Source organism: Asterias amurensis, chromosome 8 (assembly GCF_032118995.1).
Source record: "Asterias amurensis chromosome 8, ASM3211899v1".
Classification (NCBI taxonomy): Eukaryota; Metazoa; Echinodermata; class Asteroidea; order Forcipulatida; family Asteriidae; genus Asterias; species Asterias amurensis.
In genome coordinates, this window is record NC_092655.1 from 18,010,043 (window position 1) to 18,025,602 (window position 15,560).

The 15,560-nt window shown below is 37.7% G+C and overlaps 2 protein-coding genes across 2 annotated transcripts in view; one reads left to right on the forward strand and one right to left on the reverse strand.

The window, feature by feature from the left end:
- The window catches only part of LOC139940433 (uncharacterized), a 102,188-nt gene that overhangs the window by 13,179 nt on the left and 73,449 nt on the right, over nt 1–15,560 (forward strand). The window lies entirely within an intron of this gene.
- Nucleotides 565–14,868, reverse strand: LOC139941096 (uncharacterized). Its single transcript, XM_071937528.1, is given in 3 exon segments — nt 565–5,967; nt 5,970–7,165; nt 14,658–14,868. Coding segments are annotated over 2 exon segments (3,822 nt in total). The 5' UTR covers nt 7,149–7,165; nt 14,658–14,868; the 3' UTR covers nt 565–3,324.

Consider the following 15,560-nt stretch of genomic DNA (forward strand, 5'->3'; position numbering starts at 1 on the left):
CGCTTGCGCATTGGTATTTGCGATAAGGTCTATTTGCCTCCTTTGACCCCAGTGAGGGCGCTGAACAGACCATTATTTAAAAGAGTCACTGGTCCCAAAGTATCAGTAATGTGATTAACGTACGGAGGAGACGGGAACCATCAACAGCTAAAATATGGCCCCTAAACATGTCTGGAAGAGAAAAGTCGCATAATTTGGAAAATTGTTGCCGTTTATTTCGTCAAAAATGTATTTATTAATGGGAATAACAGTGTTCGGACCCGGTTTTCACTGCGTGGTAATGACGTTGGTTGGTGGCTGGCGCTGTTATTAACGGTCTATTTTGTAGCCCAAATAGCCCAATTCGGCCGGTGTGTCCCTCTAACAGCGCCAGCCACCAACCCGGTCATTACACGCAGTGATGAAGACCGGGTCCTCGCACTGTTTTTTCCTAATTAATGACCTAACTATTCTGAGCAAATGTCTTGATCAATCTATATAGAAGTAAATAAAGAATGATCCTGTAACACCAATTGTCAATACTTGATGTTTTCACCCTATATGGATTTTAAATTTGGGCTCCTTTAATAGTCGTGCAACTACCGAAGTATTTTTGGTCGAAAAGTTAGTAACAATACAAGAAACATTGACTAATTTTTTTCAAGTCGGGAAAGCCTTACATTCCAATATTATCGAATACAATTTCACAAAATATTATTATTTGAATTCATTAAACAGTTTTTTTACGGGTTAAACTTACGGGTTAAACTTAATATTACGAAAGGTAATATTATACAATAAGGTTGATGACAACAATGTAGCAGACTTAAAGGGGCACTTTGCATTAGTTTTGGGGGTTCTGGCTATGTTTTTTTTAAGTATCATTATACAATGATTCAAATGAATAGGCCTATTCCTTTAAAATGTACGTTTTTGTGCAATGTCATGCCAAAACACGCGTGGTCGGTTATTTTGTAAACCCGTTTTGTTTTGAATCCACAAAACGGCAGACCATGTTTCTACTGATTGTCTTCCTTAACAATTTCTTAAAAGGAAAAAGGAGTTATTCCAAACAGCAACATTGTTTTGAAATGAACAATGGGTTTTAATAAGGTAAGGTGGCTAAGACTTGTGTTGTGATCCATTACACATGAAAACAAAACAAAATCCCATTATAAAAGACACTGAATATTCACAAGAAGGTTTTCTAAATACAAACTTACACACACTATGCGTTGAAATAAATTCTTATCGGAAAAAAGTATTCTTATTCAGTATATCCCAATACCAAACCGTCTAGCAAATGTAACATGTATACACAATAATATCAGTAAACTCTTGAACCCAGTTTTAAAATACCAACACAGTTGCTACAACGAGATAAGCCGGAGTTCAATACAATGATAAAAGGAGGGAAATGGTTGTCTTTCAGATAAAGCAATTAGTGACCATAAAAACGTATTTATAAGGTCATGGCAAATCTACTTAAAGTCACCAGGAAATAGAATAAGAGTATATGCTTACGAACAATAAAACAATTTTTTTAGTAATTGTTTGTCACGATTTATATGTTTAAAAAATATATAAAGTTGTTTGGGGGCTGACTCCGCCTACCCCTTTTGTGACGTCAATCGAGGCAGACTTTGCCTGCAATGCGTATAGTAAACACTATAGTTTTTTTCTGCATTCAGCAGCAATACACCTGGTCGGCATTGCCGGAAAAAAACAATATTTTTTTTTGAAACGTACAAACTCACGACTTAGTCCGTACATGTACTTTGCAATTGTGCTTACTCTACGCATTACAGGCAAAGTCTGCCTCGATTTACGTCACGAACAGCGCCCTCTCGGGTCGGGGTCTACTCTTAAATTTGTAAATAACATAAGAACTGATTTTTTAAAACCTTAGTTAACTGTTTATTCACATTCCACTCATCAAAACACATATATTAGTGACAAAAGCTTTATTTTGGAAAAATACCACTTCAAGGTGACTTTAACATAACACTTGGTGCACAATCATTTTTAAAAAGTCACGAGAAGGTCATAATGTTATCATTGATCTTATACAAAAGGCAAATTTTACTTTTTGTTTAACCATCGACTGTTTTATTCCTTCATACATTTAGAAATATGTAATAAAATTAACCCGTGGAAATTTAGTTTAACAAGGTGGAAGCGTTTCCCGCCACCTTCACCCTATTAAAATAGCAGCTTTTTTGACAACCGGGTCAAATTAAGTGGCACAGTCTTCTCAAACAACATAAATTATCATTTTATATACAAGAAATATCAGGAAAACAAGTTACAAGGTTGGTTAATTGTAATATTTGTTAACCTTGATACAGTCTGCATTCAATTTTCAGTATACGTTAGAAAAAAGAGAATGTAGCATCTAATGCAGTTCTGAATAATATGCTTTCGACAATTGAAATAATAACTTCACTTGACATCGTTGTAATCCACCTGCGAACCCAATTTTTATATATCGATTCCCATAAACGCTCCATTACTACGGTAGTTAGAAACATAAAGTTATATATAAGAACTAGAGGGCGCACGAGTGATGCTTCGTGCACAAACGCCACGGGACCGCAAGATGACAAGCGCGTCATTCTGCACGCGCGTTGAAACGTTTGAGTTTTTTTTTTATTGAACGCTCACGCAATGCTGTTTGTTCAACTTACAAAATGGCCGCACAAACACACGCTGTGTAATGCAAGTTTTGTCAACTTAGAAAATGGTCGCCTGCTCGCATACCGGGGCGCGTATATAGGCCAGTGCGCCCTCTAGTTCTTATATATAACTCTATAGTTAGAAATCACAATTTTAACAAAATTGTTACGCCTTTGCGAAAAACGATTACGCACTGTGCCTCCGTTTAACGCACTGCGGACTTTACAAAACGGCCAGCGTATTCGCCAAAATTATCATACGTTGGCGTATGCTGGCTCACATAGACCTTTTCGCAAATACTGGGGCGCGCGCGTAAAGCTTGGAATTAGGTGCATTGTGGTCTAGCTGATTACAAATTTGATTCATATATATCCCACAATGCACCTCATTCAACAGTCTGCGCTTGCGCATTGGTATTTGCGATAAGGTCTATGTCTAGGTGTGACAGGCAGGGCGTTAAGAGACAAACAATCGCGTCCGTGACCTTCCTAAACGGATGTCATAAACGGTGAAGGTTGTATACATTTCATGAGTTGGCTGGTCGATCGGGACTGAAAGTTCAGAACATTGTCGCAAGATTTGGACATTTCCCACACGTCAGGTATAGATGGTTCAAGCAGGATTGATGCCGAGTTTATTTAGTAGTCTTCCCTCAAGCCAACCTTTGCTTTATGGGTTTCCTTTTGTCATTTGGAGCTCCTTTGTATGGAATCCCAAAGGATTATATTTGCCTTGTTTAACTTTACTCATTATGTCTGCCTGTTTTCGGATATCCTGAAGTGCCCTCACCCTGGACTGCCAGCCAGATTCAGCTTCTATCTTCTCTGACTCGATCAGCAAGTCAACATACTCAACCGTGCTGAGAGGGTTCTGCCTCAAAGCTATCTCCTCAAGTCGTTTTAAACTGTCAAGGGAGCGAGTTACTAGTAAAGCCACGCTTTCCAGGACTTCTTCGAACTCTTCTTGTTGTTTGCAAATCACCTGTTCCACGGTTAGCTTTTTGCATGTTGCGTCCCTGTAACGCTCCTCAAGCTGGGTGTATTTACGTTGTTCCTTCTCAGTGTAGTATTCATACCCGTACTGTTGATTGAAGTGAACGTCCCAGATGCATTTACCCGGACAGACACGGCAGATACCATCGGTCATTGCCCAACAACCACTTTTGTCCATGTCATCGGCAATGGCACACGGGAAGTGACATGTAAAATGACATTTGGAGCAGTTTGTGATGTAGTTACCGGTGCCTGGTATATCTATTTGTTTTCTTTTTGGGACTTCAACTTCGTAACAGAAGTCTTTGGTTGCCTCTATGGCTTTTTCATACTGCTCCAAGATCTGATGCTCCAGACGGAGCCCTTCAATTTTACAAACACCAATTTGGATCTGAGGTTGTAGCCCTTCTAGAGAAACCTCCAAGCGCTTTCGTTCGTCCAGGACTTCCTTAGTTAGAGACAGACTTCGCGGGTCAAGCTTACCCAAAGCGATAAAGAACTTCATCATACTGTTAAGCCCCATCCTCCAAAACATCTTGTCAAAATTGTTTGCATCGTCAACCTCCTCAGATCCACCATCGCATAAATCGTCCATAACCGAGCCAGTTGACGTTACCTTAATGTTCGCAAAAAGGGCAGAGTTGTTGAATTTGAATATTTCATCGCTGCAAGGAATTCGTGCTGCTCGGACTGCTGCAGTAAGTGGAGGTGTTTGGCCATCTGCGAATGTAACGAGAAGTAGAATGTTTGGCGAGATGTCTTTACCAAAGACAGACAGGATGGAGTCAAATACGTATTTTTGGGTATGGGTTAGACGTACCATTGAAGCTTGGGCGACAAATCCTATTGCATCGATGTGGTCTATCTGATGAGTGTCGGAATGAGAGAAGAAATCTCGTATTAGGTCTACGATGGCTCTGTCTCTCTCGACACCTCTAGTGTCTCCAAATCCAGGAGTGTCGATGATCGTCAATGTGTAAGGGATACTGTGGTTTGTGTTTTTGTATATGGTGTAAGATGTTATGATCTGTGTTTGACTGTGTGCTTGTGACTTGGATGTCCCATCCGCTTGGTCATCAACAATCTTAAATCGAAATCCATCTTCCCACTCAATTTGTAAGATGTAGTTAACCATGCTATCGATTAATGTGCTCTTCCCGGCACCTGTAGCACCAACTAACATGATGACTTTATGCTGACTCGGACAGGTCCCAGACTTCCTACCAAAGCTGTAACTCCGGTACGTAGCATTAGATTTCAAAGGTTTGTCCAAGGGAAGCTGTAAAGTTGCTGGTTCGCCCTTTGCCACACAACCTTGGGAAAGTACATGCGATATTTTGCCAATTCGTTGTGCGTATCTCTCAGTCTTCTGAGATGGACGAGTAACTATTTCAATCATGTCACTTTCTGCACCAGTTACTGAACCACTACATATAGCAGATACCAAAAACTCATATCGAGTGTCAACATGCAAATCATCAACTGTAAAGAAACACGACTGGTCGGTTGTTTCGACTTTCTTGTGTACTCTGCTTTCAGAAAGACCAGAAGCAGGTCTGTATTTGACCAAATAGTTGTTGATGATGAGATCTTTGCCAATTTGAGATGGTTTGCTCCATACAATGGAAATACTGCTCTCTGATGCTCGATGCTTCCTAAGCTGTGTCGGTGGACTCGTAGGGCAGGTTTTAGACGAGGTTGTTTCACTATCCTGACTTACCCCGGCATTACAAACAGATACGACCTTAAACTCACAGGAAGTGAATGGGTTTAAGCCGACGACAGTTATTTGTCGTTCGGCTCCATCTGTCTTCAGCTCTGTCCAATCAGTTGAGCCGGATTGTGGAACTGCTACCTCCCTGTATTTGACTACGTAGTGTTGCAATTCTGATACACCACGGATTGGTGGTTGCCATTCAAGGGAAACTGAATCGTGAGACTTTCCAGACACTATGAGTTTAACTGGCTTACCTGGTGGTTCAAATGTCTTTGTCGTTAGAACCCCATACTTGTACAGAAACATTGACCCACCAACAGTAGCTTTATCACCATCGTCAAACCCTGTCACCGCAAAGATGGTTTTTGTATTCGTTAAGTTCGCCTGGTAAAACTCAACAAAGCTTCCGGCATATCTCCTAGTAATCTTGGATGCCGACACGTCATTGAACCACCCCTTATTAGCCGGAATGTACGACTCGGAATCTGCCTCGTTAGACTTGAGATGTTGGGATAATACAGTGAGGTACTTATCGTCATGTCCAATACAAGGAAATGCAAAGCAGACAATGTGCTCAGTCAAAGGGTCCAAAACCAATGCCTCTATAGATCTGCACGAGAGCTGATAATTTTAACCCCTTTAAAAGATCTCATATAAGCCTTTACAACACTCATCTCTTTGCCTTTGCTTCTTAGCCAATTACCAACCTGTTTCAAATTGAACGGACATTGTTCAAAATCAACAACAGCTTGATGAAGTTTACTTTCTTGAACACTTCCCCCGCGAATTCTGGGCAGTACTCGAGCTAGAAACTGTCTGAATGACAACTTCTTACGGAGGAGCAGTTCTTTCAGAGTATCAATATTATCTACAAATTGAGGGAAATCTGTACATATTTGATGCGTCTTAGCGTCATCACATTTGACCTGCATTTGGTCCAACCCCTCGAGAATACTCTGAGAATCGCTGATTAGATTAACAGTAATTTCTCGGACCATTTTGGCAGACCTGTCGTCTAATTTGGCTAAGGGGTAAAGCCAAACCCGCATGGGTACGGCATTTTCTCCATTCTTCCCCAACATTGTTGGCAACTGCTTGTATACCTCGATAGCCTCTTCAACATTTGATGGATTTGCTCCCAGGGCAAAATCACCGTAAAATGTACAACGTATGTTTGTCTGTTCTTTTTTTTCTTCACTACTGAGCTTGACTGACCCACTCCCCTTAATTTCAAGTAAGGGTATCTTCTTTACCAAAACATGTAAATTCCCCTGTACATCCTTCAATTTTTCCTCAATTGTGCAATCCCTGTCGAACACAAAAAATGCTTTTGCACCATACAGTATCCCCGTTACTACATGAGTTGCAGTACCTTGATCAAAGACATCAGCATGCTGAACATTGTGTCTTCCAAGATGTTTCATTGTCAACTGTTCAAACCTTGTAGTTGCTTCATAATGCAGAGTCAGACGAGACTGGTGCTCAGATGTTTTGGTGTCGTTGAGATATTTCGCTGACCCTTGCACTACCACTAAGCCACCCAAGAAACTTGCCTTCAATTCTGCTTCGACGTTCAGGGCGGATGCTTTGTCTTCCACTCCATCTGATACAATGATACTGAACTGTGTCCCAGGCTTCGGATCGTCTTTGCAATCATCATGCAATATCGCTGGATCCCATAGCGTAATTCCTGGTATAGGAGTGTCACTGCGGCAATCATACAGCATTCCGAGCTGCATTGGTCGACCCAATGCCGGAAGCTCAAGTGTCCTCTCCGCTGTCATGATGGTGACGTCCTAGCCTACAAATGAGAAATGCAGACATTTTGCCCGTCAAAATCAATACATTGCAATAGTGGGTTTGGTGGATCGAATAAATTATGTCATTTTCTCATGCCAACTTAAGAGTCAGTTCAGGTAAATAATTGACATAGTTGCTCACGGTCAAAAAATGAATTTTTTTTATACTTTGTGGGTGGAAGGGCCTTGGGGTGCAAGTAAACAAAATTGCATTTTCAATTCTATATATAGCCCGTTGCCATGGTAACGGCTCATTTTGTTTTTTGGCCATTTTAGGCCGATTTTGGGGTCTGAAAAACTGGTTTTTAGCTCATATTTACAACTCCACCCCACCAAAATGCAAAATTATTTCAAAAAACCTTTTATATCACTACAAAGTATTATCCTTGGCCTTCCTTGAGAAAAAAAATTATTGCTTTAAATATTACCCTTGTGCTATTTTTGCATCATGCATTACAGTACATTTTTACCCTATTTTTGGACCCCAAAATGTCAACTTGCCAGGGGTCTCAGAAAATTTTCCTTTCGGCTGTGATTAGGGCCAACATTGGTCTTTCCATATCTGGTGTCAAAAACTTGGGCAATTGTATCCTGTTGTGACAGTACTGCCTCAAAACTATACTTTTTTCCCAAAAACGTGAAAAATGCCTTTTTAAGGGTCTTTTCACATAATATCGACATACGTGTCCATGGTAAAAAAAAAGGAATATTTTTCTTATACTTTGTGGATGGTAGGGACTTGGGGTCCAAATAAACAGCATTTACATTTCAAATCATAATATAACACGTTGCCATGGTAACAGTTCATTTGTGTTTAGGCCACTTTAGGCCGATTTTGGGGTCTGAAAAACTGTTTTTTTTTAGTTAATATTTACAACTCCACCCCACAAAAAAACAAAAATATTTCATAAAACCTTTTACATCACTACAAAGTATCATCCTTGGTTTTACTTGAGACAAAAAAATATTGCTATAAGTTTTACCCTTGTGCCATTTTTAGAACGTGCATTAGAATATGTTTTTTTGAACTTGCAAAATCAACATTTTTACCATATTTTTGGCCCTCAAAATTTCATTTTTGTCAGGGGTCTCAGAATATTTTCCTTTCGGGTTTGATCAGGGCCAAAATTTGTCTTTTTATTTCTGGTAAGAAAAACTCGGGCAATTGTATCCTGATGTAACAGAACTGTCTCAAAAATAAACCCTTTTCCCCAAAAACATAGAGAAATGCATTTTGAAATATTTGCTTCATTTTGAATTTATAACATTAAGAAGTTAGTAATAATTCCATCAATCTGGCAGCTTTTCATAAGCACTCTGTAGGCTTAGTGCATTACCAAACATTGATCAGGACTTGTTGATGACCTAAATCTTAGAATTTGCCCCGCCCCGGCCCCGGCCCAATCATATTTCTTGACATTGCATAAAAAAAAAAAAGTTTTGTGAACAGCACCTCTTTTTTGAAAGTCACATTTTTTAATTCCCCTTGCACATAAAGAAAGTTTGTATTGTCTTAATTGTTTATTGGTTCTCAGAATATTTCCCTTTTGGTTGTGATTGGGCTATCATTATGGTTTGCATGTCTGCGGGGGAGAAACACTTTCGTTTATTGTATCCTGTTGTGACACTTCTGCCTCAAACATGGTAATTTTTCCAAAAACAATAAAAATGCATTTTGAAGTTATCCCTTAGTTTGAATTGATAAAAAACAAAAACGAGCATGCCTGTTAAAAAAATATGGCACCGTTTCCATGCTCTTTAGGTAACATATAAAAAGTTTATAACCATGCTTTGCCACTGAGAGTTCTTGTTTTGTCATGACTACTTTACCTAGTTGTACAGGTATGATTCACATTGCAAGAAGAGAAGTAGTGCGAAGAGCATTCTTTACTATTCTTGTTTATACATGGCCTTATAACAGTCTTCTTGGTCCCCTGCCCGCTACCAAACTAAACATTTTCATCCCTATCAGAACAAAGAGGCTCTAAAAGTGAGCAAGTACTGTGTCCAAAGTATCTAAATGGCCATTCACCTTCTTTGGCCTTCTGTAAGCAGTTCCCCCATCCATGGTGGGGTTCCTTGCAATTGTACTGTTGCAAACAATAAAAGAGTTGGTTTATTTAACGTGATAAACAATTCAGCAGGTAATGTTTGACAATGTTTTTTGTTGATAGTTCTCAGAGACATATATAATAATTATGAACTAGTAAGATAGTGAATGGAAAAAATAATCAAACTAGCCTGAATAAACTTTTGTCACTGCAAATGCATCTTACTTATTTATGTTGAGCAGGTGCAAGTATTTACAACTTCTTTCAATGTTGTTTCATTAAAGGAACACGTTGCCTTGGATCGGTCGAGTTGGTCTTTGAAAAGCGTTTGTAAACGTTTATTACAAAATGCATATGATTAGAAATATATTTTAAAAGTAGAATATAATGATCCACACAAGTATCACTCAAAAACATCTTTCTAACCATGCATTTTATAACAAGCGGTTACAAACGCATTTCAAAGACCAACTTGACCGATCCCAGGCAACGTGTTCCTTTTAAATGATCTCTTACGCTCATCTTGCAAATCGTTAGTATCATTGTTTTTAATAAGATCTTGGCAAACTTTTCCAACACTTTTAAGCGGGCTTTTTAATTTCTCACATTTGTGTTGGACATGATTGGATGCTCCAAACCATCTGCCTCAAGCACAGAAACTACATTGTTTATGATCTCTATCTCTATGAAAAGTTTTACATTTGGTAGCAGGCAGGGACCAAGGTGAGTAGGCCCTGTATTAAAGACAACTTGTAAAGAATGCTCATCGCACTCTACTTGCAATGGGAATCATACCTGTACAATAGGTAAAGTAGCCAAATCAAGAACTCTCAGTGGCAAAGCATTGGTTTTGGTTTGGTTGGATACCATTATGTTTAAATAAAAACTTTGTATTCATTACTCAAAGGGCATGGAAACAGTGCCAGATTTTTAACAAGCATGCATTGTTTTTGGAAAAATTACTATACTTAAGGCATGATCAGTCACAACAAGATACAATAAACACAGTGTTTCTACCCAGAAGACATGAAAACACCAATAACAACCGAAAGGGAACACTTTCAAAAAAAGAGGCGCTATTCACAAAACATTGTTTTATGCAATGTCAAGAAATATGATTGGGGCTGGGCCGGGCAAACTCTCAAATTAAGGTCATCAACAGTTCCTGATCAATGTTGGGTAATCCACTAAGCCTATAGAGTGCTTAGGAAAAGCTGCAAGATTGATATAATTATTACTTTTTAATGTTAGAAATTCAATATGAAGAAAAAACAATTCAAAATGCATTGTTCTGTTTGGGGAAAAAAGTCTATTTTTGAGACAGCACTGTTAACATCAGGATACACTTGCCCAAGTTGTTCTTACCAGAAATAAAAAGACAAATTTTGGCCCTGATCAGACCCGAAAGGAAAATATTCTGAGACCCATGAAAAAAATGAAATTTTGAGGGCAAAAAATATGGTAAAAATGTTGATTTTGCAAGTTCAAAAAAACATATTCTAATGCACGTTCTAAAAATAGCACAAGGGTAAAATTTATAGCAATATTTTTTTGTCTCAAGTAAAGCCAAGGATGATACTTTGTATAGTGATGTAAAAGGTTTTATGAAATATTTTTGTTTTTTGGTGGGGTGGAGTTGTAGTTATTAACTAAAAAAAACAGTTTTTCAGACCCCAAAATCGGCCTAAAGTGGCCTAAACACAAATGAACTGTTACCATGGCAACGTGTTATATTATGATTTGAAATGTAAATGCTGTTTATTTGGACCCCCAAGTCCCTACCATCCACAAAGTATAAGAAAAATATTCCTTTTTTTTTTACCGTGGACACGTATTTCGATATTATGTGAAAAGACCCTTAAAAAGGCATTTTTCACGTTTTGGGGAAAAAAGTATAGTTTTGAGGCGGTACTGTCACAACAGGATACAATTGCCCAAGTTTTTGACACCAGATATGGAAAGACCAATGTTGGCCCTAATTACAGCCGAAAGGAAAATTTTCTGAGACCCCTGGCAAGTTGAAATTTTGGGGTCCAAAAATAGGGTAAAAATGTCGATTTTGCAAGTTCCAAAAACATACTGTAATGCATGATGCAAAAATAGCACAAGGCGGATATTTAAAGCAATAATTTTTTTTCTCAAGGAAGGCCAAGGATGATACTTTGTTTTTGAAATAATTTTGCATTTTGGTGGGGTGGAGTTGTAAATATGAGCTAAAAACCAGTTTTTCAGACCCCAAAATCGGCCTAAAATGGCCAAAAAACAAAATGAGCCGTTACCATGGCAACGGGCTATATATAGAATTGAAAATGCAATTTTGTTTACTCGCACCCCAAGGCCCTTCTACCCACAAAGTATAAAAAAAATTCATTTTTTGACCGTGAGCAACTATGTCAATTATTTACCTGAACTGACTCTTAAAAAGGATATACTTTGTACATCATGTCAGTGATTTATGTATTACTTTTTGCGAAAATACTTTTGTCCCAATTTTTTTAGTAACAACACGAAACTTGGTACACGTGTATATTTATACCGAAACATGAATAGCTAGACAATGAGAGTTTCTTGACACAAACTTTAGGTGTTTGTTAAAGGAACGTCACAGAATTGATAAGAAACACAAATCGTGAAGATCACAGATTTACATAAAACTTACACGGTCTAATGATGATGATAGTAGAAAACATCCCTTGAAATTTTTCTGTCCTGAAATGTCATATTTGATGAGAAATAAATAATCTAATTTCGCGTTTGGAGATTATCGCTCAGAGAGCGTTTTATTCATTCCAGTTTTGGCATCGATGCAATGCAAAATTTGTAATTGGTTTTTCACTATTCTCTCGTGAACCAGATGGCCGCTCGATCTCAAACTTCTACAGGTTTGTCAACTTATGTATATGGTGGATTACATAATGTGCTTTTACTGCCAGCAACTTTTTTGCTAGCAAAACCAATTATGTAATGTTCCTTTAACAGCTGACAACAAAAGTTTGCAAATTTTACAGTAAAAAGTGATTTGTTACTCAATGTTTGACTTAATTCTTGAGAAAACCTGTTAGCAGCGGGAACAAATCCAACGTTTGGCACAGGAGTTGTGTTTTTCACTAAATAAACATCAACTCGTGGCCTAACTTGGAAGTAAGATCAAATAAGTTTACGCTTTGCGTAGCGATTTTTAAGTTGTTATGTTTTTCCCCAGAAAATCTATGACGTAGCGCATTCTAGGACGGATGCTTATAAATTTTCTACCATTGTTCGCTTTCCTAAAATGTTCTCAGAGCTCACTTTGGATACCAGGAATGTTTTGATTTTGGAGGGGTACAAGTCCTTTCGTATGAAGCTGAGGGGGGAATTTTTAGTATGTTAAAAGTGCTAGTGGTTTTAATTGTCTAAGGGGTCTTTGTGCTTTTTGGGTGGTGTTTGGGGAGGCTCTCTGCTATCATTGTCCTCGGGCCCAGTGGGTTGGCATGAATCTGTGAGGGTGCACTCTGTGCCAATTTTATTTTTTCTGGGGGTTTTTAGTCCATTCTATGTTTTTTATTATTTTCAATTGTTGTCCCTTCCTCTTATCGCTGCGGTGTTTTGTTGTGGGTGTAGTTTTTTGTTTTCAATAGTCTGATTTTGCTTGTGTTTTAATGATTTCCATTGTGTGATTCTTAAATGTTTCAATGCAATCACCTGTTTATATTGTATAATTATATTTTTATCGTTGGCAGGGGTCTGGTTTTACACATCTTTTGATGACAGTTTTATACTTTTGTTTTAGCCTTGACAGCCCCTGTACAACTTGCAACTATTGTGTATGTCTAAAGATTTAAAATAAATAAATAAATAAAAATAAAATAAATAAAAATTACCGGAAGTTAAAATTTATAAGGGGCACAGTGCGTAGCATAAGTTAAGTCTTTAGAGCATTTTCTGATGACGTAAAGATGATTAACGTTCAAATTGTGGTTCTATATGTATTTTGTAGCTTCAATAGTACATAGAAAGTATTTATACTTAATTAAATAAAAGTCTTGAATTTCTTTAATCAAGCGCTACTTAGGAACATTAAGAAAACATTCTCGAGGTTCAATACGAAAAAATGGTAAATGATTGGAAGAGTTAATCGATAATTTGATGAAGCAACATCAACTCTATTAATACAAAAAGCCTGAAGGAGACTGTCTCGTCTAGTGGAGCAAGAGTGAAAGTCTAGATTCAAAGGAAAACGATTAAGATTGCTTAAATTTCCTTGAAGTAAATTAATACAATATGCAGATAATCAAATTAATGAGTTTGGACATTGTAAATATCTTTCAATTTCAGAATATTAAGTTTATAACAGAGAGGTGTAGTGTGCGCATTATACTTGACATGGCTAGCATTGTGAATACATTTTTTGGTAACGTAATAAAGCTTACAATAAAACGAGGGTTAATTTTAATCATGCCACCCCGAGTCAAATAATGTTTAGTCATATAATATTGATAAAATAGTTATTTTAATAGCTTTGCTTACCTGATTCTTTCAAAATATATTTTTATCGTAATACCGTAATGCTTCAATTACTCAACAAGATAGGGTGGTTAGCAAGGTCAAAAGATTTGTTAATGTATGAGGATACACCTAAAGAAATTTCCGAGGAATTTTATTAACAGAGTCTGAAAGGTTATTATAAAAATCTAACAGTGTGAACTGTCGACCTACCAGAACGAAAACCATACTGACTCGGTGTAAGAATTACAATAATAAAGAAAGTTTGGCATTCTACAATGCATTAACTTTTCTAATAACTTAGAAAAGATATTCAATAGCATATAACATAAGTCCTGAGTATCTCTGTTTTTTTAAGACAGGTACCACTTTGGTCAATTAAACACATCAGGAAAAATACCCTGTCTAAAGGAAACATTAAAAATATTAGATAAGAGGTCACAAACGCAGTCAATAACTTCATTCAATACCGTATTGCTAATTTCGTCCGGACTAGAACTAACTCTTATTCTGGTTGTTGGTAACAATGTCTTCTGAATCAGTAGGCTGGTGTAAGATCAAACGAACTAGATGGCGAGTTAGCTAAGTTAACGTAATAGTGAAAATCATGTATAGACCTTGGAACTGAATCAGAGGTAGCGTCACCTATAGAACAAAAGTGTTGATTGAAAGCTTTTGCGACATTTATTATTGTTAGATAGCAACTCATTATTTAAAATAATATTACCTACTAGTTGTTTAACAGAATACTTTTTCACTGGTGAGAACATACCCGAGTAATTCTCTTAGCAAACTCGGGTCTACTTTGAAAAAGTGATTCACGAAATGCTAGATTTGGAAACCCGGGTGGTTACCTACAGCTTCGTATAAACCACAGGTTAGTTTGGTGGTCTATATAAAAATGAATCAATTTAATCTTCCACAGCAATTTCACCTCAGTGTTTAAAACGTTTGTACTCACCGTATCCACCCCGTCACCAGTAATATCTTGAATAGCTAGTACTGGATACAATGTACGTTAAAACAACTCTTCTAGATGCAATAGTTGACGTTCAGACGTCGTATAGGCAAAGCTATGTGTGGAATACACCTCAGCTTCCACTTAATATTATACGCCCGCCGCCCAACAAGAAAAACGCGCCGAGGATCACCTCGAAGTTTTTTGACTTCACACGTGCCACTCTACAAGCCTGGTACCAAGTGCCGCCACTGAACCCGATAGATAAACACTTTTGGGGGGTTGTTTTTGTTTTGTAAATAAAAAAGTGGGAGGAAAAAGGGGAAATCCCCAGCTTGATTGACAGATTAGAGTACCAACTCATTTCGAATACAAAAAGGGGCAAAGATTAACAGATTTGGTTTTGGAAATGGATCTACTCTGAAACCAACGTGTTTGTTTATTAAGTACTAAAAAATAAAAAAGTAGGGTTATCTCCAATGCATGCACTTTGGTCAAGTGTATTGTTTGTGTTGTTCTTGTCAGACGCAGCCATCAAACTAAAAACGAAATATGATGTAGGCTAAATAATGCATGACAACTAATAACTACCCCAATCCCCTACAGGTTATGTTAATGCGTTTAGTAGTAGTCCGTACACCCACATGATACGAACCCATTTTGAGTTCGGGTGTCATGGAGGTAAAATACAAAAAAAATAACATGTTGGTCACCCCCACTGCAAGAAAACCAGAAAGACAACATGAAGGTTAGCTTCACACATTATTTTATACACATCAGTATGGTGAGACCTCTATATATTCGTTCTTAGGTTGACAAAATAATGTGCCTGAGGCATTTCAAGTTCCCAATAATGATTTAAACCTAAGGACAATTAATTTACCTAAGATTTAAAAGGTAACACTA